The sequence below is a fragment of the Mugil cephalus genome, chromosome 14 (genome assembly GCF_022458985.1).
Source record: "Mugil cephalus isolate CIBA_MC_2020 chromosome 14, CIBA_Mcephalus_1.1, whole genome shotgun sequence".
NCBI classification, from domain to species: domain Eukaryota; kingdom Metazoa; phylum Chordata; class Actinopteri; order Mugiliformes; family Mugilidae; genus Mugil; species Mugil cephalus.
Window position 1 is genome coordinate 20250851 of NC_061783.1, and position 14980 is coordinate 20265830.

At 43.3% G+C, this 14980-nt stretch overlaps 1 protein-coding gene across 3 annotated transcripts in view; it reads left to right on the forward strand.

Annotated features, from left to right (window-relative positions):
• pvrl2l (PVR cell adhesion molecule related 2 like) overlaps positions 1 to 14980 on the forward strand; it is a 309617-nt gene that overhangs the window by 143473 nt on the left and 151164 nt on the right. For all 3 annotated transcript variants that reach the window (XM_047605223.1, XM_047605222.1, XM_047605221.1), the window contains exons 4-6: positions 1311 to 1604; positions 5194 to 5311; positions 5975 to 6123. In XM_047605223.1, the coding sequence (XP_047461179.1) occupies positions 1311 to 1604; positions 5194 to 5311; positions 5975 to 6123 (561 nt within the window). The remainder of the gene's footprint in view (positions 1 to 1310; positions 1605 to 5193; positions 5312 to 5974; positions 6124 to 14980) is intronic.

The window sequence follows — 14980 nt, forward strand, 5'->3', positions numbered from 1 at the left end:
CGCTGTCCAGGAGCCATTACTCTCTTTGGCGGAGCAGTTTACACTTCCGCAAAGAAGGTTAAATACAAGTGGTACCAAAAAGATAATAAGCCGCGACAGCGTGCTGCGTTTCCAGGGCCGCCGCTCTCCGTTTTCTTGAAGGTCAGTGCTGTCAAGACGGACCGGTGTCGTAACACAAAGTTCAAGGGCTGAACCTGATGTGAAACATGAGTGATTTAGTTTGTCCCGCTGAGGAAATCTGTGGTATGATTTCTCTGTTATGATTTACAGGTGTTTTAAGTATGAGACATGTAATGAATGCACTGCAGTGTTTTAAAGGCTTTAATGGAAAACGTTTAACGCTTATAAGGTAACGGTTATAGGTTTGTTTTGTTGGTCAGGAGTGTATTTGTCTTGTTATCGTGAATGTCTGGCTAAATTTAGTTAAATATGGCACTATAATGGATTTATTTATTTACTTATTTGTCTTTTTAAAGAGGAATTCACATACAGTAGTGACAGGGTCCTCAATAAACCAGCCGGCATTGTGCTCGGCTCGTATATAAAATCCTTCGAGTCCAATATGTCCATTACTGTCTCTGTACTACATACTTACGGCCATATAAAACATGCTGAAAGGCATGATGGGGTAATTTACCAAACCACATCCTGCACTACGAGATGATGTATGTTTAAGGAGAGTAGTTCTAACAAGAGAAAAAAGAAAGAAAGAAAAAAAAACACTTGCCATGACGAAATAATGGGATTCAGTGACATTTAGAGGTTGATTGATGGCGGCTCCAGCCCCTCGGTTTTCACAAGGGCAACAAATGAGCTTTGTCCCGTAAGAGCATTTAGGCTCTTTGATAATACTTTACAGTAAGTGCACCCTACGAAGCATTAGTAAACACTTTATTCATCATTTATAAAGAATCACTCCTACATTAACGTCATTTTATTACATACTAATGAGCATTTTATTAACTAACTAAACAGTATGTTACCAAAAACATTATAATGCTGGATAAGTCGTTGCATCGGGTTGTGTGGAGACATTTAAGGATCTGTACTGTCTGTACATTGTGTCTCTGTGATGTTGACTGGTCCAGGGTCACAGCAGAGCGCCCCCCCCTCCTCTCAGAGTTTCATTACAGCCACAGTAGGAGGCCACAGTGTATATGCACAACAGACTGATTGAACCTCTCCTCCTCTGCTTTTTCCCCTACCTCTCGTTTGATGTCTGTTTCCTTTCACCGCCCTTTATTTTTCATCCTTTGACTTTAACCCCCCTCCCTTCTTCTTTCCCTTTTGTCTGTTTTGTCCCCCCACAGCCAAGCCCAGGAACTCGGTCAACGTCGTGACCGTCCAGGCCGGCACCAAGTCGGTGGTGGTGGCGCGTTGCGAAGCGGTGGACGGGAAACCAGCCGCCACCATCAAGTGGCTGGCGTCGGTCGGCGGCAACCACTCGACCAGCGCCACCAACGGGCCAGACGGCACGGTGACGGTCCGCAGCGAGTACCGGCTGGTCCCCACGCCGGCAGATAACGGCAGGGAGGTGACCTGCATGGTTGAGCAGAGGACACAGGACCGGCCTTGGGTTAACTCCGTCAAGCTGTCCGTGGAGTGTAAGGAACCCACACGAGTACATTCATATATGTGCACTACATTCTCCTCTCGAATACAACTATGAACGGTGCATAGCTAAAAGATGAGCGTCTTTCAGAGAAGCTGAAGGTCTTAGCTTTGGCTGTTCAGGTTCTCAATTTCTTGAAGTGTCGCTATAACGTCGGCACATGAAGTACATCAGACCTGCAGAAACTCACACATCAGGGTGTGTTTGTTGATACGCATAAGGAATTTGGTGGCTCACAATGCACAGGAAACACACAGAGTATACACCAATCAGCCACAACATTAAAACCACTGTCAGATGTAAATATTCATCATTTCACAGGATGAGATGTTACAATCCCTTGAGCCGAGATCCGAGGCAAAACACATTTAGAAGCACGACCAGCAGGCTAGCACTGAGACACCGGCTAACTAGCCTAGCCAACAGCAGTAGGACTACGTGATCCTGTCGCCCAGTAGAGTCACCAACACTTCCACCTTGTGCCAAGATTTGGGGCAAGACGCATTTGGAAGCCCAGTCCAACTGAAAAGAAAGAAAGAAATGAATAAAAAAAACTCGACCACAGCTAGCTGGAGCACAATAGCACCACAAGAACACGCTACTGCTAGCAACAGCATAGGCCTGCTAATCCCTCCAGAAAAAGCAGTACCCAGCTACCAACTAGCAACCAACAAGAAGACGCCACCTAACTAGCTTAGCCAACAGTAATCGGCAATAACATTGACCATCTTGTGACAAGTCAGTGATTCTGCTGGGAAACTTTTGGACCATTCATCATTTGGATTTGGATGTCACCTTAGACATGAAGCAACCGCCTACACCAGAGCAGGCGACCCCGCCCCATAGCAATGACACTCCTTGATGGTAGCAGCCACCCCCAGCAGGATGCAGCCTGACACAGACACACACAAACACTTTAGGAACAACCCAAAAAAAAAAAAAAAAAACAGGAAGAACAGCACAAGGTGTTGACCTGGCCTCCAAATTCACTACATATGTTACCAGATACCACAGGACACCCTCAGAAGGCCCACGTCCATTCACTGATGAGTCACAACTATTTTTAAGGCACAAGGGAGATCTACACAATATTAGGAAGGCGGTCATAATGTTATGCCTGATTCAGATAATATGTAGTAAAGACAATATGAGTTAATATAGTGGATCTACACACTGTAGATGTGATGCATCAACATTTGTGCATCATCAGTGGGAATGAGACTTACTTGCTCGTATGTTAACTAATGCAATGGTCTTTTACTGCACACAACACAGATAATAATCACAATATTACATTTGGCCTCGTAATCTCTTGTTGATTAGAGGATGGGTCTCTGTTTGTCTTTAGTTGTTCATTTCTAATCAGGCTGAGATAAATGTGTCCGTCCAGATTCCATGACGGATCAAACCGATGTGTGTGAACTAACTCTTCACTGTTAAACTCAAACAGCTCTTATGGAGTCAGTTGCACAAGATGACCCACGCTCGACAGAATTTTTTTATTTTTTAAAAGAATAAAAAGGACTGATGGCCCTCAGGAGTGTGGGAAAAACACCACACACACACACACACACACACTCTCTCATTTAATCCATTAAATTCCATTCTAATTTACATGGGATTAAGATATTACACCGGTTGAGCGTGGCTTTAAAGAGATTTAGGGATGCTGACGGCGTCGTCTCAACTGTGACCTTGCTGTCGTTTACTGCAAAGATGGAACAGATTGTCTTTGTTCAGCCTCCTGTTTTAATCTCCAATTTTTAGATGCACACACACAAACACACACACACACACACACAAATGTTGGCGTACACGAACAGCAGAAAAACTGCCTGTCAAGCTGTTGGAAGGAATAACAAGGAATACATACGAGAAAACAAGACTCCTGGCTGTATGCTAAATCACATATGTGAGGAAACGCCTGCCCATCAAGCTGTCAGATTGTCTTTACTGGCTTTTTAAAAGACATGAATATCTCGTCTTTCTCAACTACCACTTAGCATCTGTACTGTATGTGTGTGCATAAAGTGGGAATGTGTTGACATATATGTGCACATGCACCATAAAGCAGAGTTGTTCAACGTTTTTCAGACCAACGACCCCAAACTGTTGGAGAGATTAAGTAGGGACCCCCCTACCTACTATATGTGTTCTATATTAGACTCCACCCAGTGCTTTTTATGAATGGCCAGTGTTGCCAGTATCATGGTAATTGGCTCAGCGTCGATAGGGGCGTGGCCTACTGTGTACAGCAGGATTTGATTGACAGGAGTGAAGTGATGACCATTTATCCCTTTACTAAAATATGTTGGATTCATGTTAATGTGTATTTAAAGAAATTTAAATTTGTTGGGGAAAATTGAAAATATATATAAAAAATGTCTAATCAACCAAAGATGCAGTACCTCTGTGGACCCCTAGGGGGTTGCGGACAGGCAGACATTCATACATACACAAAACTAGTTTGTGTTTCTGCAAACCCAAACCTAATTCAGGCCAACACTTGATCACGTGAGGAAACAACATGGCACACACACTCGTACACAGTGTGAGTCATCGCTGTGTGTGTGTGTGTGCGTTGGTTTAGTGACGGTGTGAGGGATCGTGTCTCCTGTCTACTGTGTAACGCACATCAGCTTTTATAGGTCAGCACTCTCTAGGAAGAACACACACACACACACACACACATCACACTTCCCCTCGCCGCTTCGACACACTGTCCTCTCCTCCGACTCGCGCTCTCACCGCTCTCGTCTGTAGGTGTTTAACATGGGAAACATGAAGTGAAAGGAAGCCACCGAAGCCCTTCGTCATCGTTTAACTTCCTACACACATTTTGTTTGACTTGATTTTAACGCGAGGCTGGAGGGAACTGATATTCTCATGCCGCTGGAGTTAGAAAACATTGATTTAAGTGGGATGTACTCTTGGTCCCATTCCATTTCTTGCAAGCATTACTAGCATTAGCATTACGAGCAAGCAAAACAGGCTTATTCACATTAGAACTACATTTTTATAAATAAAACTTATCCATACTTATTTTAATTCCATATTTTTATGAAATTTAATTCAATCGTCCACAAATCCACCTGAAAACCCACGGCCCACAGGATTCTCACTTTTTGTAATGTAGCTAATTCTACTCTCTGTTTAGCTGCTAGCTGCTGTGCTAGCCTGTTAGCATGCTCATTTCACGACTACCAAATGCTTGTGACGTTTCAACTATTTAAGAAGTGAGATTTCCACAGAACTGGAAAGACGTGATCTTCATGTAGCATCAGATGAAGGGATGAGCAGCTGTGTAACAACTGGCATAACACTGTACATCAGACACGCAGGGATTATTTCTAACAAGCCTCTCAGAAAGCGCAGATTCTACAATAAGCTTTAGGAAAGTAAATGATCCACTCTGAAAAAAATTTAGCCTCAAAACTCCTCATGATTTAACAGAGACAACTATGTGAGGTGACCCTCATTAATCTGAGCGAGCCAGGTGACATGAAACATCACATTTAGTCCATTTCACTGGTAGCAGGTGATATTTAAAGATAACCGAGTCACCGCTTGTTGTTTTTCAGACTCCCCCTCCGTGTCCATCGAGGGCTACGACAACAACTGGTACGTCGGCCGCCCCGACGCTGAGCTGATCTGCCTGGCCAACGCCAACCCCGCGCCGGTCAACATCACCTGGACTGCGTAAGAGCCACACTCGTTTGTCTCCCTCCACCTCCCCCAGAAAAAAAAAACTTTCTATTTATAGTTTGGATCACGACAGAAATGTGACGAACAAACTTCTTCTTCTTCTTCTTCTTCTTCGCTTTAGTGATAATTTCAGAGCCTTTTTTTTTTTTGTGACAAGCACAAACGCTCCTAACATCTCGTCCTGATGGACAGATGGCTTGTTGTGTGTGTGTGTGTGTGTGTGTGTGTGTGTGTGTGTGTGTGTGTGTGAGTGTGTGTGTGTGTGTGTGTGTGTGTGTGTGTGTGTGTGTCTTGATGAATACTGAGCGGGGAGACATAGCGGCTGTTCACATGTCTGTGATTTTTCTCACATTAATCGTGTCTTTTAATATCGCGGCCACAAACTGTGTCTTTTTTCCCTGTTTTTCATCTCCGTCTAATGTATCTCTCTCCGTTTCTTCTTTCTTTTTGATTTTCCTCCCCCTCTTTTTTTTCCTCTCGTCACTTTATCTTTTCGATTTTCCTATTGCTTCGTGTCATTTTATTCAATATATTTTAACATATGGTCGTTTTTTTTCTAACGTCTCCCGTCGCTTTCCCTTCCCTCTGTTACTTCCTTCTCACCACGTTCCATTCGTCCTCACGTTTATCTTTCCTCTGTCCTCCCTTCCCTCGCAGGTCCTCGGGTCCTCTGCCGGAGACGGTGAAGGTGGACGGCAACAAGCTGACGGTGAAGAAGGTCGACGACGCCGTCAACACCACCTTCATCTGCGAGGCCGAGAACAAGCACGGGGCCAGCAGACACCAGATCACCACCTTTGTCAGTGGTGAGTGTTTCAAAGAAGCAGACGTTGCAAACACACACACAGAAACCCACTCTGCACGCGTGGAAGTGGGAGCTCCTTCTATATTTACCTACCGGCACATCTCAAACGCAACAGGGACGATTTTCAAGCAGCATGCAAACACTGCCTGCACACACACACTCACTCAACGTGAGTCATGCAAGTTCCCGGATGTTACACATGTTATCTCCTGCAGGTGCGTGTGCACACACACACTAGGGCTGGGCGGTAGGAGCAAAAATGTATATCACGGTATTTTTCACAATTCTGATGGTATATTACGGTATTTTTTTAAAATTTTTCGTGCATAATCAGGTGTTCACAACATTTTCTACTGAAAATGTCAAAAGTTGAGAGAGGAATTAATGCAGTACACTGACTAAGGATGGACTATTTCACTGTGATGATGAGTAAATATTGTAGAATAATCACAGGTAGAATAATAAACAGGTTTGCATGTAGAAATCCAGCAATATTTACAGCTCGAAGATGAAAAAAATAAATAAGATAAATAATTTAAAAAAAAATTAGATTTTATCAAGATGACATTAAGAAACAGAGACAATAATGGATTAATTTATTTTGACATTCATATTTAAACAGCTAAATTTTTTCATGTCAATAGCAGCGCGACCGACCGGCTACCGTAATAGTTGTAGACTATGCGCAACATTTTTTTCTTCTCATTCGTAAAAAGCTAATATTTTAGGGTATAATCCGGTATGAACCGGTAAACCGCTCAGCCCTAACACAGACTCAGATAGACATTTGCATGCACGTACATTCAGCTTCCCTCCTCCGACAGGCAGATGCACTTGCACACATGCATGCACAAAAAAACGAAGAAACAAACAAACAAAAAAAACACACAAGTCTCTCTCTCTCACATGCACACATGCTGGGATCAGGGCTGATCTGGGAGCTGCGGGGATGTCCGCCTGGAATGTTTTTCCTCCTTGCTGGTGGACTTTCAGCGAGGCGCGGTGGAGGCTTTTGATTGGCCCTTTTTCCCCCCACAGCAGGGTCAAATTGCAGGACAAGGGCCAGTGTTTAGAATTTTTTTGGACTCGAACCACTCTCTGGAAATTGCGGGTTATAAAAAGCCGCGCTGCAGATGCGGCTCTGCTGGATGTGAATTAAATAAAAACCGTGGTGGTGTTAGTGAGAGTGAGGCCCTCCTCGGCGTTTTTTTGGCCCTGCAGTGGACTTGATGATGATGATGTTGGGATTGTTGGAGGATTTCCAAATTCTTCCAAGGGTTCAAGTTGGTGTGAGCCAGTTTGCCCAGATTTCCTCTTCTTTTTTCTTCTTCTTCTTTTCTTTTTTTTTTTTACCCTTTCCTTTCTATTCCACTTTTTTTTTTTTTTTTTTTTTTTTTGTTTTACTAACACTTCCTAAATATAAGCGCTTTATTATTTCTTCTTTCATTTTGAATCCGCCCTTCCGTCTGGTAAGAGTGCGATGATTGTGTCTGCATGCTGCCTCGATCTTTTCTGCTGGGTTTTTTCGACTTTCATCGGTCCGGTGATTGGGCTGCTGTTGCCACAGGTCGCTCAAGGATTTCTTTCTTTTCCTTTGCCCTCTGACGCTTTCGCACATTGATCCTACACACATATCTCAAAAAAAAAAAACGACCCAGGAACATGTTCTCATCCTGAATCGCCTCAATGCACATCAGCAGGCAGACCTAGAAACCTGTTAGTGCCACTGTGTGTGTTTGCAGAGTGTTGCACTCAGCGCTGTCTGCTTGAATGCTCGAAAAAAAAAAAAAAAAAAATCTTCCTTCCTCTGTCATATTTTATTTCTTGTGGAATTAGATAAAACAATCGCGGTGATGAGCTTTACAACAAAACAACGTTAAATAAAATAAATGGTTGTGCTCTTTTTGCCAAAAAAAAAGACGGCGAGAAAGCCACATTTAGAAAAATCCGTGGGAAATCGGAGCTGGAGATTTGGATTGTCTCCTCCGAGAACAAAGATGCTTTGTAGCCGGGCGGTGTGCTGGGAGTGTGGGAGGTTCAGAAGTGGCTAAGCTGCTACTGTTCTTGCTGGAAGCGTAGCATTGTGACTGACTCAAAGTATCAGGGAGGGTATGCTTTCCCCCCTCCGAGCACAAACACACAAACACACACACACACACGCACATAACACCCGTAACGCAACGCTCAAAACGCACTGAAATCCTCTTCAGACACATGTACGATCTCCACGCTGTCCACACACGCGCTTTTGAACACTTTGAAGGACTCTCGCACACAAATGTTTTATCTTTCTAGTACTTGAGATCAAGCCCAGATTCTGTGATTCATCCTCCCCTGTGTTGAATGTGTCCTCTGCGTTTGCTTGTGTTTCTGTGGCTCGATGTGAAACAGCTCCATGCGTACGAAGCAGCGGCTTAATCTCCCCGTTTTAAACAATTACTGACGGGAGGTAAATGCCAGGATGAAGCAGGCGCGCTGTGGGCTGACTGAGCACTCGACTGAACTTTTGTTGCGTTTTTAGCGCTCGTCTTTTTTCTTTTCTTTTCTTTTCTTTTTTTTTTTTAAACAGTAAAGAGCGACCTTGACGTCTGCGAGAGTCGATGCTGTGAGTTTGTGTCCTGGGTGTTTTCCTTATATTGTGCTTTTCTTTTTATGCATGTTTTTTGCTGTTTCAGATGTAATAAGTTCACAAAATATCAGCTCGGTAGACGCTAGCTTTTGGCTAATCGGCGTAAGCGGCTTTCTGGTTTTGGAATAGGCAGAAACCTTTGGCAATGGGGCAAGGTTTTTCTGCAGTTTTCTGGTTTCCATCGACAGGCCAAGTGCCTGATTACATGTTTGAAAGGCCTTGACTTGCGTTGTGGCGAGCATAAGAGACAACGCTAACCCTTTCCTCGACAACCCTAAGAGGCAAAAGAGATGTCATCCCTAAACGTTATTCGTCGCGTATAAATAATGACACGGGACATACGACGAGAAGTCCACATCTCTTATGTCTTTACCCGGACATCAGGCTCCACCGTTGGTCCTGAAACACCAGCTGTTGGAGCTTCTTACAGGTACGGCACAGTTAAAATTCCCAGTTAAAATCACTGTCACTCATTTAGGATGATAGTCAATAGTTTTAGAACAATGAAAGGGAAAATTTTCGCCTTGAAAATCTGAGGGAGGCAATTTAATTCATGTTTTATGGCCCTGTGACAAAGTCCAACAACTCTGGACCAATATTTATGATAATCTGTGATTATAGAAAAACAAATCCCATTTAACTCTAGACTATTTGTTTTGGGTGATCATTCAGTTTTGACAGGATAAAAATATTCGTCCAAACCAGTATAATGATTGGTAGACAGGTGCTCTCTGTTAAAAGAATGAAAATAAAAAATTTTAATCGTAAAAAAGTTTTGAATTAGACCAGCTAATCGAATCTGAAGTTATTAGTGTGATATATGTTTGTAAAGACTCAGTCATCCAGGTCATTTTATACACAAACCACTCATCCGAATAGTTTCTACAGCTCTAAGGGAGCGGTGGGAAGTTGAGGTTTACGTTGAGGGGATACGCTTTAGCCTAAGACACAGATCAGTCGTAACATTATGACCACCTTCCTAGCATTGTGCGGGTCTCCCCTTGTGCCTCCACAGCGGATGTGACTCATCAGAGAGTGGACGTGGGCCTTTGTGAGCGGTTGGTCCTTGGGACATCGGTTTGGGTTCTAGTGAATCTGGAAACCAGGTCAACACATTGTGCTGCTCTTCCTGTTTTTTTAGTTGTTCTTCAAGTGTTTTTGTGTGTGTGTGTCTGTGTCCGGCTGCATCCTGCTGCCATCATTGCTATGGTGGTGGGGGGGATCTGGTCTGGTCTGGTCTGGTCTGGTCTAGTCTAGGTGGGTGCTACACGTCTAAGTAACATCCATATAAATGAATGAACACCAGGTCCAACAGTTTCCCAGCAGAACAATGAGTCGTCACAAGATGGTTTAAATGTTATTCACTTCTCCTGTCCGTGGTCATAATGTTGTGGCTGATTGGTGTATACCAGCGTGTGTAAAACATGCGACGAACATGTATAAAATAGACAGAAGCCTGTGAATGCTGATTTATAACCAGTGTCTTTTTAATGATACACTGGGCAGCCACCTCGCTCCTCGGGGACAGTCACCGCTGCCCAATGACCATTTTGATTTCTTTCTCTTTCCACTGGCCCCGTTCTAAAAGAAGCCCAGAGGGAGAAACTCCAGATGGCCGCTCTGCCACTGGTGGTGAATCACAACAGGAATGCAACACTCTGAGATGAGGCGCATTGTGTGAAAATCGTTACACGAACTCCACGGTGGAACGACTCGGCCGCCAACACGCGTGACTCTAATTCATGCGCGTGGCAACGGTTAAACGTCTGGACGCAGTGAATTCATTCATCACGTTATGAGCAAAGCGGAGCACGCTGCTGTCTGGTGTTTGCAAGAAATTTACATTTGCAAAGAAAGAAAGAAAGAAAGAAAGAATCCGAGTCCCTTTGTTTGCATTTTTTAATAACCACGCAGCACCAACGTCCTCAGATATGGTTTTTTTCCGTCTCGATAAATTTGTGTTTCTTCTTTTCTGTCTAACCAGTTCATTGTGGCCTTTCCTACCTCCAATTTTTACAGATCATCTACCAACAAAATATAGTCCTGGAAATGTCATAACTTCCTATGAAGCTGTATTAAAAAAAAGAAAAAAAGAAAAAGCCAGTGACCATCGCGTTTCATCCAGGCCGCCGTTCCGCGGTGAAACCCTCCCCGCGGCTCGACGGAGGAAACGCCGCGTACTGAAGCACAGCGACATTTGAAAAACCCCGATTTCTGCGGAGTCACCTTTCACTGCCGAGCATGCGTTGAGCCAATTAGTTCAGCACAAGACAGGGCTCTGGATGAGAAACAAGATCATTATCATTGACCCTTCCACCCAGAATGTTGACAGTAGCAAAGGTCAGTGCAGACGTCTGCTGCTGTGGAGGCTGCAGCGGAAATGAATTAAAAACCGGGGCTTTGGTTTGCAGTGGTTTGCACTGGTTTATTGGGAATTTAATTTTAACTTGATCACCCTGATTAATCTTTTGTTGCAAGAAGTTGCAGGGTTGTTGCAGGGTTGCAAAAGTTGGAAACTTTTCATGGGAATTAATGGGAATTTATGGAAATGAATGTTAAATTTGAAGATCAGGAACTTAAATATAGTTGGTAGAACAATATATTGGACTCAGATTTGATGTGAGTACAGTATAGTGAGTATAATATGTTATTCTTCCATCAGAGCAAGGACATAGCACACTACTTCCTGCAGAACTATTGAGGCCACACCCACTTCCATGCATTGTATATTCCTCCATCACATGCACAATGATTTCTAGAATTCTCCTCATACTACTACTACAACTTTTCTGAGCCCACAACACAGATACAGTGTTGAATCCACACATTTGAGCCAAAGGACGTTGCACGTTAATGGTGTTAAAGTTAAACCTGCAAAATCAAAATCTGTTGCTATCTTCCTGGTAAATCAGATATGCTCCAATCCAGGTGAACAGGAGTCTGTTTATTTAGCAAAATAAAATGTTTATATTTATGTTGGTATATGACACGTATATGTCTCTTTAAATTATCATGTTAATGTCCATAAATTCCATTAGGCCTTAAATTTGCACAAATTCACAAAAAAAAAAGTTTCCATGGAAAGTTTCCAGACATTTACAGGAACTTTTCTTCCCCTTTCCCACCTTATTCACGAATCTTCTGCTTTACCGTCACTAATCAGTTAATAATACAATAGTACTGCAAACACTGTTGCACATGTTTTAAATAAAAAAAAAAGAACTGTGTATTATTTGAATAAGTTAATACTAAATGCAAAATAATAAAGTATATTTATAATTTGCACTAGGTAAATATAAAACACATATAGTAGGTAGGTCCCTACTTAGTCTCTCCATCAGTTTGGGGTGCTTGGCCTGAAACACACACCCCAAAAAAAGTAAGTGTAGTGAGGGAGGGATAAGTGAAGAGGAGAAAGGGGATGAAGAAGAGCCGAAGAAAGAGCATGTGTGGCACTTGGCGGCTTTTTGAGAGTCCTAATAGTCGCCCAGAGAGACACCTGCCCAGTGTCTGATCTGTCCTGAGCTCTCAGCAATAAACGCTGCTCGACTTAGAGCCGCAGATTTTTAGTCTTTCGCTGACGAGTGTGAAGCGCGTACGGCAACCTCCTAACACTCGACACACACGTATGACGCACGCGCATCCCGCCGCCCCGCCCTCAACGCCATCCACGTCCACGCGGATGCCAGATAATGTGTGGCTCGCTCGGTTGCCACGGCGCCAGCTGGATCTGCCCAGCGCACCGTTCAGAGGGAGTCAGATAGGATGCTGGCAGGAGGAAAAAAAAAATCAAATAAATAAATAAATAAAGGATGATTGGACTGGAGGATGGGAGGGGATATGAGCTGGGCGGTGGGCAGCAGAATAAAGACAGAGAGATTGCAGAAGGGCTGAAATCCGAGATAAAGGCGAGTGCGTGTTGGGGAGAGGGAGCGAAGGAGTGATGGAGGGGAATAAACAGAGGTGACAGCAGGAGAGGAGAGGAAAGTGCTCTGAAAACTGTGACGACTTCTGGTCTAGTTTCAAAGAGCGAGCTGGCAGAAGGCTGCGACCCCCTCTGTCCTCTACCCCTCTGTCCATCACACAACCCCACTTCCCCTATACACAAAAAAAAAAAAAAAAAAATGTCCTTTCATGTGGAGTCCAGCTGGCACTGGGCTGGGGGCTGTTGTTTCCATTCAAGTAGACACACACTCACACACACACACACACACATTCACGCCCTTATTCACATTCACACACACAGTTACTGTTGCATCTGAGTGGACCAGTGGAGAAGCGTTTCCTGGACCGCCCGCGGCTGACGACATATCTGTCCGCTGGAAAGACACGGTCTCACTTTGTAGACGCACATGTACACACAGTGATTTACACAGATGAGCTGAACCATGCAGCTCTGTGCATGTGGAGGGGGGGAGGGGGCTGTTTGACTCATAACCCCCAACTAACCTCTGCACAGGATTAATCAACAAACTTTATGCACGATGAGAAAGAGGTTAAGGAATAGTTGATGCGGGGTCGTGTATTTTAAGCGTCCGGTAAAATGTTTCGACTTATCTCGTTTTGTCCGACCACATATTCGGTTCATGGCAAGGAAAGAAAAGCAGAAAAAAAAAGGAAAGGACTCAACGAGGTCAATAAAATTAAATTCACGCTGGTCCACTAATTAAGTATGTGGCTAATTTGTTTTTACTTTTGAGTTTCACTCCTCTGCAGCGCTTTAGAACACGTCTCAATAAAAACGACGGGAAACAAACAAGGGAGAATACTACAGCTAAAAATACCACACTGTGACAGTTACGCAGTGCAGACTCGGTCCCAAGGTCTAAATCCTGTCACACACAGACACACACAGACACACACACACACACACACACACACACACTTGGAGACGTGACCCGTTAGCTAACGTCTATGCGTCTCTTCGGGGGCCTCCAGTGAAGCTCATGTGTTGCTACAATAACAGACAGGAAGTGTCTGCGTGTTTAGACTTCCAGTCAGATCTCATCTGATCTCATATCGTGATTGAGCTGATTCACTTTCCTCCGGTCTGGGTCCCAGACCACGAGTCACAAGCAGCTGGTTTTTTAGAAAGAAACGTGGACATAGATGTGGATGTTAAGTTCGGTGAATGTGCTTTTATGCTTATTGGGATATTAATATCATCAGAATGTGTCTGAACCGGGTCAACGTTTTCCCATCACATCTATTACTACTCTTTTTATTTGGCTGCTCCGACTGTTGTCATACTTTTTTATCTGCATTTGACTCGTCTTGCTGCATTTATTTATAGAGTATCTGATGGCTGGGAAAGAAATGGCGTTTCAGTGATCACATGACAGATGAATGAACGAACGTTTATTTGAATAAATGAAAAGATGAAGAAACAGATACAATGAAAAGGCTTAAAAAGTGACTGATCTCCCCTGTGTGTTAACTCCACAGTTGAGGCTTCCTATAGAAAAGGATTCAGAAACCAGTGGTGTTATATGTGAAGTACCGATCAGACAAAACATTATGACCACCTTCCGAAGGGAGGGATTTTTTTTATGGTGGATCATCCCACGGATACTTGATCAGTTTGGGATCTAATGAATTCTTTTTTTTTTTTTTTTAGTTGTTCCTAAAGAGCTCTTGTGTCAGGCTGCATCCTGTATCATTACTATGAGGGGGGTGGTCTGGTCTAGGTGGGCGCTACATACCTAAGAAACATCCACATGAAGAAATGCCAGGTCTGAAGGTTTCCCAGAAGAACAATGAATTGCAACAAGATGCTCAAAATTATTTACTCCTCCTGTCCACATGGTGGTCATAATGATGTGGCTGATCAGTGTAAATGAGCCACCATGCTCTTAATCATGTCATATTTAAAGTACATGATAGAAGAAGCTGGGGGTCGGATGGTTTATAAGTTTGAAGACATCGATCTCTTTCTAAGATTTTAATTGATTGATAAAATAAATACTTGAATGATAACGAATCCACTTTGATTTAATTATTATTATTATTATTATTTATTATCACAGGCCACATAATTAGTGATCTCCTATCGGTCGTGTTGTTCAGACGACTTCGGTTGAATCCGAACGTTGGCAGAAACTCCAAGGATGATTTCAATCTCTCAAAGAAATGAGAACGGAGGCTCCTTCTGCGTATAAAAAAAAAATATTTCCCAATCTGAAAACAAAGCTGAGGAAATCTGATAGAAACTTCCAGAAATCACAGGAAG